Below are 12,992 nucleotides of genomic sequence, written 5' to 3'. Positions count from 1 at the left end.
GTTAGCTTATGTTATTTTAACAAATAATTTTAGTTTATCAGAACCCCATATTACTCCACCAATCAATGATCAAACCATTCAAGTAAATAACAAAGAAGAATATCATCAAATACAAGCTATGACATTAAGTTTGTTCAAAACCTTTTTGTCACAGTCAAGAGGGGCAGAACTAACAACTGTGAGCTGCAAAGAACACGTGGGACAGATGTAGCAGATGTTACAAAAACAAATGGCTGCACACAACCTTGCAGAGGCCATACATCCAACTAATGGAAGATAGTTTAATTAACTTTAATTAACAGATTGCAGAATGGGTACAGTACAGTACAGCTCAATACACACAATTGTTAAGGGGATGCAGACCAGAGAAAGACTTTCGACTTGTTTACATCAGGGTCCCCCATTTTCAATTCGTAATGAAATTGCTATTATGTGTCTGCATGAACACACAACTGTAACTGTACTCAAAAATAACAAAATAAGGGTTGTCTCAGTTCACAACTATATTGGTCAAGTTTTGGGTGGGACTTGTTTGCGTCCCTACAGCTTCTTATTCAATTGAGCGAGATGCTCGGTTATGTCACACAGCCATTTTGCATCTGACAGTTCAGACAATATTTCTTCAACCCTTTGTTACCTATTCCGCCTGGATCTTTTTTGTATTTTGGGCTGTAAAATTGTCAAAGAATGTCTGAGGAGTAAGTGCTTTTGGCTTTTTTCCTTTGTTACCTCAGATGTTCAACATGTAAGAATATGTAATAACTAAGGCTGTCAAAGTTAAAGCTTTATTAACGCATTAACCCACAATTATTTTAACACTGCTATTTTTTTTTTTTTTTTTTACCTGAGCTCTTGGGGGGCCACATCAAATGACGTGGCGGGCCGGATTTGGCCCGCGGGCCGTGAGTTTGACACCTATGGTCTAGACAGATTGATGTCATTTTGGGACCGGTACCGGACCCGTCAGGCTTAGACTGATTAACCTATGGTTCTACTACGGAGCCAGACGGTGTACCGTACCTCTGATGTTGACAGTGAACGTCATGCTGTTGCTGCCGGCCTGGCAGGTATAGGTGCCGGCGTCCGTGGTCTCTGACGAGCGGATAATCAGCCGCCTCATGGTGCCCTCTGCCTGCAGAGTGATGTTGTCGCTGGGCTGGATCTCACACCCGTCCTTATACCTGACAAAACGGCAAAGCAGACCGGAATTAAGCAACACGTACACATGACAGAGTATGTTGTGGTAAATAATAAGGGTGAGGGGAAACATCGATACAGCGATATATATCGCAATATTTAGCATGCTGATATTATATTGATACCTAGTATTGATATTTTTCTTATGATTATTATTTTCTTTTTTGCTTGACAATTCCATTTTGCTGCAATAAAATAATTATGAGTATAATGAATATTTTAGAATCCATAGGATCTCCTGAGATGTAGGATATCTGGTTGGTTTCTTTCTCATCTGCATTGGTAATAAATATGACTAGAACAAAGTGTAAATATGCCAACATTATAAGGGTTGCTAGTTTTCAGTTGTAGTCCCTGGGCTAGATGTTTAACCTCTTAACAAGCTGGCAATTTTTGCAAACCAAAACAACATACTTTATACTTATAGCAAAAATATTCACTTTTAGTGCTAAAGTAATAGAGTTACATAGGTCTGAACTTGAGTTGTAAAAAAAACGTGTTACTCAAGTTTTTCTGTAGTAGTTAGTAGTCCAGAGGTAGTATTTCCCCAGAAGGTGGTATGGCTTACAAATCCAGACGGAGCCATAGCCTGAAGCCTTATGTAGTACATATCCAGATTTCATAAAGATCCATTCAGAAATGAGTGATTAGGAGTGATTCTGGTAAACTGTGTACAAAGAAAAACTCAGTTTTCTCATAGACTTCAATTCATTCGGCCTTTTTGCTCTTCCTGTTTTCGTGTTTCTTCGTGTTTTTTTTATTTTATTTATATCCCCATATGGGATATCATTGGAAAGCCACACTCATTGGTTACAACGATCCACAATAATTTTCGAGATCGGATCTAGATTGACGGAACTACTGCAGCCTGAGTCTGGAGTGGTATTTTGCGCAATACCGTGTACTTTGCACAAACCTCAAATACCGGCATGTAACTCAAAAACCGCTGAACGGATTTTGTCGGATTTCCACAGGCAACAAATAAGCCTTCAATTCGATATATATATTGTATTACAAAATATGCACAACCGAGCCACTAGGGGTCGCCAAAGTGCCGGTTGAAAAAATCTGAAAAAACGTCCCATATGAGGGACGTTGCAGCTTAAGAGGTTAAGCCAGAAAGAAACAGAAACATAGGACATTAAAGCTAATATAAAAACTATTTAAAACATTCTGTACATTCACTCACTAGGCATTCATGCATCTATAAAAAAAAAAACAGGGACAAATAAAAGCCCATACGTGTATGCACTGTATAGGCAGGCACACATATACATAATCATAATCATTGATCCGGTTGTATTCCTCCACATATTGAATTTCGACACCTGGCCCTAATCATAGACTGTTCCCGTACCACACAGCCGGGGCGTCCTCCCTGGAGACCTGGCAGTAGAGCACCACGGGGTCCAGCTCCATAGCGCTCTTATGACGCTCCTCCTCGGGGACGGGACTGAACTCCACAGGGAGGCCTGGAGACGAGGAGGGACGAGAGGACGTGGGAGAGGACAGAGAGAAGAGGGGGGGTTAGCCGGAGGACAAGAGAGAGTGAGAGACGCCTATTTGAGGACATGCATAGGATTATGGAGGTCACGTGACCCGTAGCTTTCAAGGCGCATTCGTCACAATTCAATGGAATCTTGTGAGTAAGAGACGAAGGTGTTACCGATTCAAGATTCAATGTTATTTCAGAATAGGTCAGAAGAAGGAAAGCAAGTTCACAAAAAAACACAGAAAGAGCTGTAAGTGAAAAATAGAGAAGAGTTCATTTGATACAAGATGTTAGGAGGGACTTTCAACCTGGATTCACGTAAAAGGACACAATAATAGAGACATCATTCGACAGATAAAGTCGACCCTTCACGGCAAAGTTATCAAACGGCAAAATCCATCAACACTAGTATTAGCATTCCGTTTTTTCCCCCGCCACAAGAAAGAACAACCAGTCGCCGACGACGATCACCTTTGACCTCCAACCGAAACGCAGTGACATCATCGTCCGTCCGACAAGTGTACAAGCCCGAGTGCGAGCACTCGGCCGATTGGATAATCAGCGTCCTCCTGTGACCCTCCTCCAGCAGGTCTATCCCCGGGTGGTTGAGTATCTGTACGCCATCTTTGTACCAGCATACCCGGGCCGAGGGGTCCGACAGGTCGCACTGGAGGACAATGGCGTCACCTGTCTCGTGGGATTTGGTCCTTTCGTCCTCAGGGATCGCATGGAACTTGACAGGGGCAGCTGTATGAGCGTTGTGAGTTGGTTAGTGAGGGACAGATGATGACATGGTCGGTCAGTTGGATTGGTTGTCAATATACGGTGTGATGTGACATCATCAAGTATCGCTGAGGATGAATGTTGTTAATTGAATGAAAAGCTATGAAACGTTATATATGTAACAAAAACACGCCCACATTATGGGAAATGCACTTACCATCTTCTCCAGTCTCAGACTAGAAGATAGACAGTGATTTCCTCTCTGCACGTTTGGTATAAAGCTATCCGGATGCAAGCTCGCTTGCAGCCGGATAGCTTTCTACTGAACGCACAGAGTGGAAATTGATATCTATCTTCTTGTCTGACTCTGGAGAAGATGGTAAGTGCATTTCCCATAATGTTAGTGTGTTCTTTTAAATGTTAAACATATGAATTACTCCTACTGTAGTTCCACTGTCAGCAAAGATTTGACAACAGGATTTTATCCATCCAAATGTATGAATCCATAAATTCTATATCGTCCGACCACCTGTGGCAGAGGACTTGCAAAGATGAACGTTTAGACGTGTTTATGAATGATAAGGTAGGGAATTTACCTATCTCAAACTCTGCCCTCTTTTCTTGATCCTCCAATCACAACTGTTGCTTCCCTCAACAGTTGTCGTCCCCAAGCAACAGTTGTGATTGGAGGATCAAGAAAAGAGAGAGGGTTTGAGAAATTGTATTTATTTATTTATTTAACCTTTCTTTAACCAATATATAAATACAATGTGAAAGATGAAATTAAATGTAATGTTATGTTATGTCTTATATGTTAATGTCTTGGTGTCATGATTGTGATGATTTTACAATGAATGTATTAGAGTAACAGCAACATTTGCATGTCCAAGACAAATCTCCCCAAGCGGACCAATAAAGTCTTATCTTACCTTATCTTATCTTATCTTATCTTATCTTATTTGATCTTATCTTATCTTATCTTATCTTATCTTACCTTACCTTACCTTACCTTACCTTACCTTACCTTACCTTACCTTACCTTAGCTTAGCTTAGCTTAGTTTACCTTACCTTACCTTACCTTAGCTTAGCTTACCTTAGCTTAGCTTAGCTTACCTTACCTTACCTTACCTGATGGAAAATGTTTTTTCCCTCAATATCTTTTTTCTGTTTTACTAAAAGGTGCTATAGATAACATTCAGCTACTAGATCGCCAGAATGTCATTTATCCAATCAGGTGCATTCCATGTGAGGAAATGGGAAATAGGGAGTGGATACACGTAAACAACAACATTCATTTTGGACCTGCCATTTTTTTTATGATAAATGCATTACACAATATTTTTTGGGGGGGAAAGCAATACTTTTATTCCTTTCTAAAAGCTATGTGGATGTATGAAAAAAAAAAAAAATTACTCTACTTAAAGATTTTATCTATAGCACATTTAATTTATTTCTTAATCTTGATACATTTCTCCAAATTAATGTCACAAGACGGAATATGATCTGATGAGAATACGGAAGGCAGAAATAACTCCCTGGGTTTGCTGGCGACACATAACATCCATCACACACACACACACACACTGACCTGCCACTTCCACGTTGAATTTGATGGCGTCGCCGTATGTTTCACACGTGTAAACTCCCGAGTCGGAGGGCTTGGCAGATTGGAGGACGATCCTCCTCATGTTCCCCTCCGCTTGGATGGCGAGGGCATCGTTCGCCCCGAGCTCCACCCCATCTTTGAACCAGCACACTCTGGCCGAAGGGTGGGACACCTCACAGTAGAGGACGACGGGGTCGCCGTGTTCCGCCTTTTTGTTGCTGTCTCGTTCTGATATGGGGCCGAACTTCACCACAACAGCTGAAATGTGATTTTAAAAACGTTTTTAGAACATGCAATACGATTAACCCTTTGATGTGTGAAATTTTTCAAATCGTTTCCTCAGAATTATATTTAGGAAATTAGAATGTTTAGATCTCAAAATCTTAAATCACACGTGGTTTGATCGTACACCTCAAAAGGCCAAAAAAAAAGATTTTCCCACTTACATTTAACGCTGAGGACGGCAGAATCGCGGACCCCGTTGGCTATGAACGTGACCTCGGCGGTGTTGTCCGTGGGCCGCGTGTCGTGGAGGACCAGCGAGTGCGTCGTCTGGGAGTGTCGGATGGAGTAGCGCTCGCCGTGCTGCAGCTGGGTGCTGTTCAGGAACCAGGTTCCCGTCATGGACGCCGACAGTTCAATGGAGAAGCGTGCGTCTTCTCCCTCCACCACCTCACAGCCCTGGAGCTGGCTGCGAATCCTGGGTCCAGGGACTGGGAGAAAGAACGAGGGACATCCAAGTTATTAAAATAATTTTTAAGAATCCCCAATTATTATTGTGCCAGTTGAATCAATATTTGTGAACATGCACCACTCTCTCCTAAAGGCCCAATCGTAGTCCAGACGTATGTGATTCGTTGTATAAATAAGATTCAAAGTCCACGGATTCTCAGCTCATGTGCAGATTTATTCTGGTGATCTGGTAATATAGATGCACAAGACACAATATCAGGTGGGCTCCACACCAAAGTGATTTTCATGAGCGTTTTTAGAGCAAAACCAGACTGGGAGGATGAATATGGTGACTCCTCCCCCTATCTCCTCCCCCCTATTCAATCAATCAATCAATCAATTCAATCAATCAATCAAACCCTACCGGGGCAACAGGAGGTAGAGCAGTCGTCTGGTAATCCAGATGTTCCCGGTTCGATTCCCGGCTCCTGTCCTTGAGCAAGACACTTAAACCCTAATTGCCCATGATGAGCAGGTTGGCACCTTGCATGGTTGCCTCTGCCATCGGTGTGTGAATGTGTGAGTGAATGGGTTTGGGCAAAACGTGCTATATAAATGCACCATTTACCATTTTACCATTTTTATCTACAAGCGGGCACATTTCCAACCAATAGAAAAATACCTCACAACAGCATATTCATACAGTGGCAAGTGGATACAAAACGAACCCTGTTACAGACGCAGGGACCGAACTCTGCTGGGGTCCACGTGGACTAACATGATCCAACAGCAGACCTCAGCCTATACGATCACATAGGCACATGGGACACCACGCAATTCTTCTATCTGCGCATACCAAAAGTACTATGGCTTGGCATGCTGATCAAAGCAGACTGGCGGATCAAAGAGCCCAGCTCAGTTTCCTCTCTGTGTCTTCAGTAGAAAGCCTCACGCCTATGAAAGACAAAGGAGTGTATGTGCCCTGCACTCCTAGACTGTGAGAGCCCTAAAGCTAGAACTTGGAGTGAGAACCCCTACGATTTGCGATGGCGTCTGGACATAAACTGGGGCTTCTCCATTGACATTGAGGGACTGAACAGTCCTGAGGCACAGGAGTAACACGTGGGAATTCTTGAAACGAGTAGCATTCCCCTTTAAGAACCGGCAATATATGTCTGGCCAAGAGGATATAATTACTAAAGGAGGATGGGTGATGTGCATCAGATCGGCTTACACAACCTCACTCAATCGTAATCCTTTTATGATTGAAACGTAACACAGCGTTGTGGGTTCAATTCCGGCTTGGGTCATTTATCACATGTCAGTGTGTCTCCCTCCCACCCCTTCTCTCTCTCTCTCTCTCTCTCTCTCTCTCTCTCTCTCTCTCTCTCTCTCTCTCTCTCTCTCTCTCTCTCTCTCTCTCTCTCTCTCTCTCTCTCTCTCTCTCTCGTCCAATAAAGCAATAATGTCTTAAGCCCTAGCCCTATTTTCAGAAGATTCGCGTAAAAATACATACCTAAGTAAATGGAAGATTGCTCCATTTCTACAAGGTCCATTTGCATGTTCTTGGTATCTAGGGACATCTATGGATAATTCTTTTCTTTATTTAAAAAAAAATCTTTGCCAGTGAATAACACCATGCTAACATTGACAAAAAAATCTAAGCAAATGAATAAAGGGCAGATTATTTACAGGGTTTTTTGTAGATACAGTACTGACAGGACACATATTGGAAATATGAATATAGAATATAGATGATCAGGCCTATAATTGACCGTATTATGGATCGGGCCAAATCTCCTCTTTCCAATGGCAGAGTTCAATCTGGATTTAGTACCACCAGGCGCCCCTGACAGGGCAGCAAAAACGTGAATGAAATCTACTGTAAGTACAGTTACTTTTTTGTAATGTAAATTGCTCCGCCATTTTTTCATCTGATTGAGCCACGTTTTTTTCCTAGATGTTCACAGAAAGGTAAAGAAACAAACTACGTTTTATTTTATGGCAATGAAGTTCAGGTTTGTTCGACCCGTGAGATATGATCCCGAAAATAACGTTAAAAAAAAAAGAGAGGCAGATAGAGGAAAATGGTATCTATCTTCTTGCCTGACTCTGGAGAAGACGGTAAGTGCATTTCCCATAATGTTGTTGTGTTCCTATAAAAAAAGAAAAAATCCTAATCTAATAACATGATACCTGCAGGCCTCCACAGTCTACGACTCACCCAGATGGACAACTTTAGGGAACTCCACGTGGCCGCTGCGTCCGTACTTGTTGATGCAGCAGATGCGGAAGCGGTAGTCGCCCTCACATGGCACGCTATCGCCGGTGACCTCCGCCGAGTTGGCCGTCTCTGAGTTGAAACACTTCTGCCAGTCCTGGGATCCCACCTCCAGCCTCTCAACGACAAAGATGGAGCGGGTGGTGGTCTGGGTTCCAGGGGCCGGTACCCAGGTGAGGAGGGCGCTGTTGTGTCCGTCTACGTCCATTTTGATCCCCACAGGACAGATAGGGGGGCTGTGTCTCGCAGCTGGATGGAAAACATGGGTGAAAAGAGCGTAAATAAACCAGTGTTTTCATTTGGTAGAATTGTGCTGATTCTGTGCTGTGCTGATGGGTGTGGATTGTAAAACGATTGTAAAAACATGACAAAAAATGTACTGTGACTAAATAATTTATCCACTTAATATACTGTATTGGTTAGACCAATCATCAATACAAAGAAAATTGTGAATTTTGAGCATCCCTGCCGTATTCCTAATTCAACAAAAATATTTCAGATTATTGTCCATTTCGTGTCAATTGTTAGTACCTTTGACCTTGAGGCGTGATGAGGTCTTGGATCTTCCTGCGATAAAGGTCACGACCCCGGAGTCCTGATAGGTCACGTTGACAAAGACCAGGATGTGGGTTTTACCAAAAGACTTCAGGATGGTCTGGTGAGTCTCGAGAAGCTGCAGGCCGTCTTTGTACCAGTGGACCTCCATGTCCTCCTCCTCCACCTCCACGCAGAAGGCGGCGTTCTCGCCCTCCAGCACCTCCAGCTTACGGGGAAGTTTCTGAACAATAGTGCCTGTGGGTAGAGGGGGAACATTATAGGAATGCTAGAAAACACAGCTGGGTTTGTACTTAATACAGCAACTAGGGGTGGAAAGTAACTACTGTAGGTGGAGAACTAAGCTGGAGAACTAACGGCTGCAGAACCTGAGAATTATTACGAATGTCTGACTCTTAAGACTCTGGAGCCTGGTCTTCATGATGTAGAGAGTTAGTTACGACTCTGGAGTCTGGTCTTCATGTTGTACAGAGTTAGCTGGAGTCTGGTCTTCATGATGTAGAGAGTTAATAATGTATGACTCTGGAGTCTGGTCTTCATGATGTAGAGAGTTAGTTAACTACTTTAATGATACAATTCTACACAGCCATAATACAAAACATCATTTCACTCTCCATCACTGTATGGTACGGCAACACACCCAAACACACACTACACAGACTAGACAGGATCATCATAAGGGCATCCAAAATCATTAACTGCAAACTCCCCACCCTGGACTCCATACACAAACATCACACCATCACACGCGCACACAAAATCATCAGCGACCCCCTGCACCCAGCTCATCACCTCTTCCAACACCTCCCCTCTGGTAGGAGGTTCAGGTCACTGGGCAGTCGCACGGTTAGGTTCAACAACAGTTTCTTCCCCAAGGCCATACAACTACTTAACTCCAACTCCTCCTAATTTTACCCCCTGCTGTTATGTTATGTTATGTTATGTTTACGTTATGTTATGTTCCATGTGTCTTCTTATGTCTTTGTGGACTGTGGTGTATTGTCGCAGCTACCACCTGCACCGTGCTCGAATTCCACCGGCCTGGCCGTGTGGCAATAAAAGGAACTTGAACTTGAACTTGAACTAACTCTGTACAACATGAAGACCAGACTCCAGAGTCTTAACCACCAAAACCTGCACGGACTATAACGTATAACGTATATCATGCCAGTTAGGGTGCAGGTCATATACTCATAGTGTATATTCCAATTGTCTTTTTGCCTATATTTATTGTAACGTATATTACAGCCTACAATGCCGAGCTTGTGACAGGCAACATGAATGACCACAAGGTGGCGAGATACAACGTAAGGAGGTCAGTAATAGAGGCAAAACGGCGCTACAGGGATACAATTGAACTTCAGTATGAACAGGCTGACTCTAGAGGTATGTGGCAGGGCCTCAGAACGATGACAGATTACAAAGGCACCTCCCTCAAGCTGAACAGTGACTGGCAAATTATCTCAATACCTTCTATGCGAGGTTTGAGGCTGTGAATAAAAACACCAGCCTGCAAACCACTGCAATGGAGGGGGGGCCACTGCCGATGGAGTCTCAGTGTTCAGGATAACAGAACATGCGGTGAGGAGGACCTTTAAGAAAGTGAATATCAGGAAGGCAGCAGGACCGGACGGTATCCCCGGCCGCGTTCCAAAAGTCTGTGCCGACCAACTGGCCCCGGTATTCTCTGACATATTTAACCTGTCCTTAGAACAGGCTGTCATCCCCACCTGTCTGAAGAAGTCCACCATTATCCCTGTACCCAAAAAATCCAAGCCTGCTTTCCTCAACGACTACCGCCCTGTAGCTCTCACCTCCATAGCCATGAAGTGCTTTGAGAAGCTAGTGAAGGGCTACATCTGTTCCTCCCTCCCCATCAACCTGGACCCCCTGCAATTTGCATACTGTACCACCCCAACGCGTGTATTTACAACGCATCCGCGTTTCCGGCGCTCTGATTGGCCAGGTCATGTGACATGTGCGCCCAATAGAGTGTTTGCCCATTTCCGCGTCGAACAGCCTGCAAACTACCTGGCGTTCTATCGCCATGCTCTAAGACAAGCTCTAACCTTAACCAACTTCGAAATTAGTGCCTAAGCTTAACCGGCGAAAGAACTTGCCGTCACGCTCTAAGACAAACTCTAACCTTAACCAACTTCGAAGAGTGCCTAAGCTTAACCAGTGTAGAAACTTGCCGTCCCATGATTGGCGCTCATGTCACATGACCTGGCCAATCAGAGCGCAAAACGGGAACCCGGAAACGGCGATGCGTTGTAAAAAGGCTTCAAGCCGCCCCAACAGGTTCACAGAGGACGCCATAGCCCATGTGCTGCACACAGCAGCATCACACCTGGACGTGTCATTACTTTTACAGTTCCTTTTTACTTCTGATTGGCCACTGACGTTTCTGGTCATGTGACATCTGCGCCAATCGTGTGACGCCTGTTTCTATCACCGGTTAAGCTTAGGCACTCTTTCGAAGTTGGTTAAGGTTAGAGTTTGTCTTAGAGCAGGGCGATAGAACACCAGCCCTGATTCCAAACTCTAACCTTAACCAACTTTGAAAGAGTCGCCTAAGCTTAACCAGTGATAAACTAGGCGTTAGGTAGTTTGCAGGCTGTTCGACGTGGAAATAGGCGCAGAAACAGGCGTCACGCGATTGGCGCACATGTCACATGACCAGAAACGTCAGTGGCCAATCAGATTGCAGAACGCGAACGCGGAACTGGAAATTGGTAAAAGTATAGACGCCACCTGGACAAGAGGCTGGGGAACTATGTGAGAATGCTATTCATCGATTACAGCTCAGCATTCAATACCATAGTCCCCTACAGAGAGTGGCCCGTTCAGCCTGAGGGAAATCGGTGGTTTTTCAATGTATGTGATGTATAGATTGGGGGGAGATGACCACATCTAACGGTGCCGGGTCAGAGAGATCGAAATGTGCATGGTTTGCCTTAGAAGAGGGTGGTGGAAGAGGTGTTTCAGAGCGAGCAGGAGTCACTGAATAGCAGCACACTGACCGAGCAGGGTGTTTGTTTTGAATTCCGATCTAAGACACAACAAGCTGATACCGTGGCAGGGCACAGAGGCAGAGCGCGATGGAGGTTTTGACAGTAATGAAACGTTTTGAAATGTGTGAAAGGTTATTAGCAGTTGTCATGACAGCGCATGACAACCAGAAGAGGGGCGGGCCGTCGTTGCTATGGCGAAGGTCCTATAAATCTAACAGTGATTCCGGGTGTAAGCCAGACCAAGAGCGGCTAAGGGCAGACTACAATCTGACTAGGACTGAGAGACTCTCTCCTCTCATCACGGAGAGGGGGGGGGGAGGAGGAATGACACATCATCATTAGCTTCGGCTAACGGCTACGACCAGGCTTGACTACCATTGGACTGAATAGCAGAAGGACGATAGACTGAACACACTGAAAGATCATTAGAATAGATTTCACAAGGACAATACGAATTGGTTCACATCTGATTATGAGGTCTCTGTTTATGTAAATAAACACTGCTTCTCCTTGTAAGGTATTACGCTGTGTCAAAGTGTCGAATTCTTACGAAGGTGGAGAATTATTATGGTTTGCGGATCGCACTAACGGGGAGAGATAAGGATTGTATCAGCCAGTATATGAGACGTCAGGACCATTAAAAGTACACAACGCAGAGGAGTGGATGGAGAGAGGATAACACAAGAAGACGTGATACTGGCCGAATGATCAGAATCTAACAAGCCGAACGCACAATTGGAGGGGGGCTTCCCACTCTCCAAGACATTTACAACAAGCGCTGTATGGGTAAGGCTAAGAGAATAATCATCATCATCATCATCATCATCATCATCATCATCATCATCATCAAACATTTATTTGAATAGGCAGGTTAATTAAGAACAAGTTCTTATTTTCAATAACGGCCTATTTGGGGGTAAAAAGACCCCATCCACCCAAACAACTGCCTCTTTGAACTGCTGCGGTCAGGCAAGCCATACCGGAGTCTCATGGCAAGCACAGAGAGACTCAGAAGGAGCTTCTATCCCCAGGCCATCAGGATGCTCAATGAACAATGAACAATAACAGACCATCAAACACACCCACAACACACACATCCACACGCACACACTCACTTTAAATAAACAACACACTGTAGCACCCACTTACCCACTTTAGACACTAACACACACTTTATATTGATTGGCATCAATCCCATGCACCTCATTGCACCTCACCACCACAAGGTGGCACCAGAAGCTAAGCTATACCTCACCATTCTACACTGTACTGTATAGTAGCTGACTGTATAGACCAGGGGTCAGGAACCTTTTTGACTGGGAGAGCCATAAAAGCCAAATATTACTAAATATATTTCATTGAGAGCCATATGGTATTTTTAACGTATAATAAATTAAATATGTCTTACTTTTAATGCGACTTCTGGTGCTGCATGGTTTTGCTGATGGCCT

General features: G+C 44.0%; 1 protein-coding gene across 1 annotated transcript in view; it reads right to left on the bottom strand.

Moving 5' to 3' along the window:
• obsl1a (obscurin like cytoskeletal adaptor 1a) overlaps positions 1-12,992 on the bottom strand; it is a gene marked incomplete at both ends in the record, with an annotated part of 53,159 nt that overhangs the window by 28,173 nt on the left and 11,994 nt on the right. The window contains 6 exons of the mRNA XM_084315867.1: positions 1,021-1,181; positions 2,555-2,669; positions 5,002-5,277; positions 5,466-5,732; positions 7,916-8,221; positions 8,504-8,764. Coding sequence (XP_084171993.1) covers positions 1,021-1,181; positions 2,555-2,669; positions 5,002-5,277; positions 5,466-5,732; positions 7,916-8,221; positions 8,504-8,764 — 1,386 coding nt within the window. The remainder of the gene's footprint in view (positions 1-1,020; positions 1,182-2,554; positions 2,670-5,001; positions 5,278-5,465; positions 5,733-7,915; positions 8,222-8,503; positions 8,765-12,992) is intronic.

Source organism: Notolepis coatsorum, assembly GCF_963971535.1.
Source record: "Notolepis coatsorum genome assembly, chromosome: 1".
Taxonomy (NCBI): domain Eukaryota; kingdom Metazoa; phylum Chordata; class Actinopteri; order Aulopiformes; family Paralepididae; genus Notolepis; species Notolepis coatsorum.
This window is presented reverse-complemented; position numbering and strand designations above follow the sequence as displayed.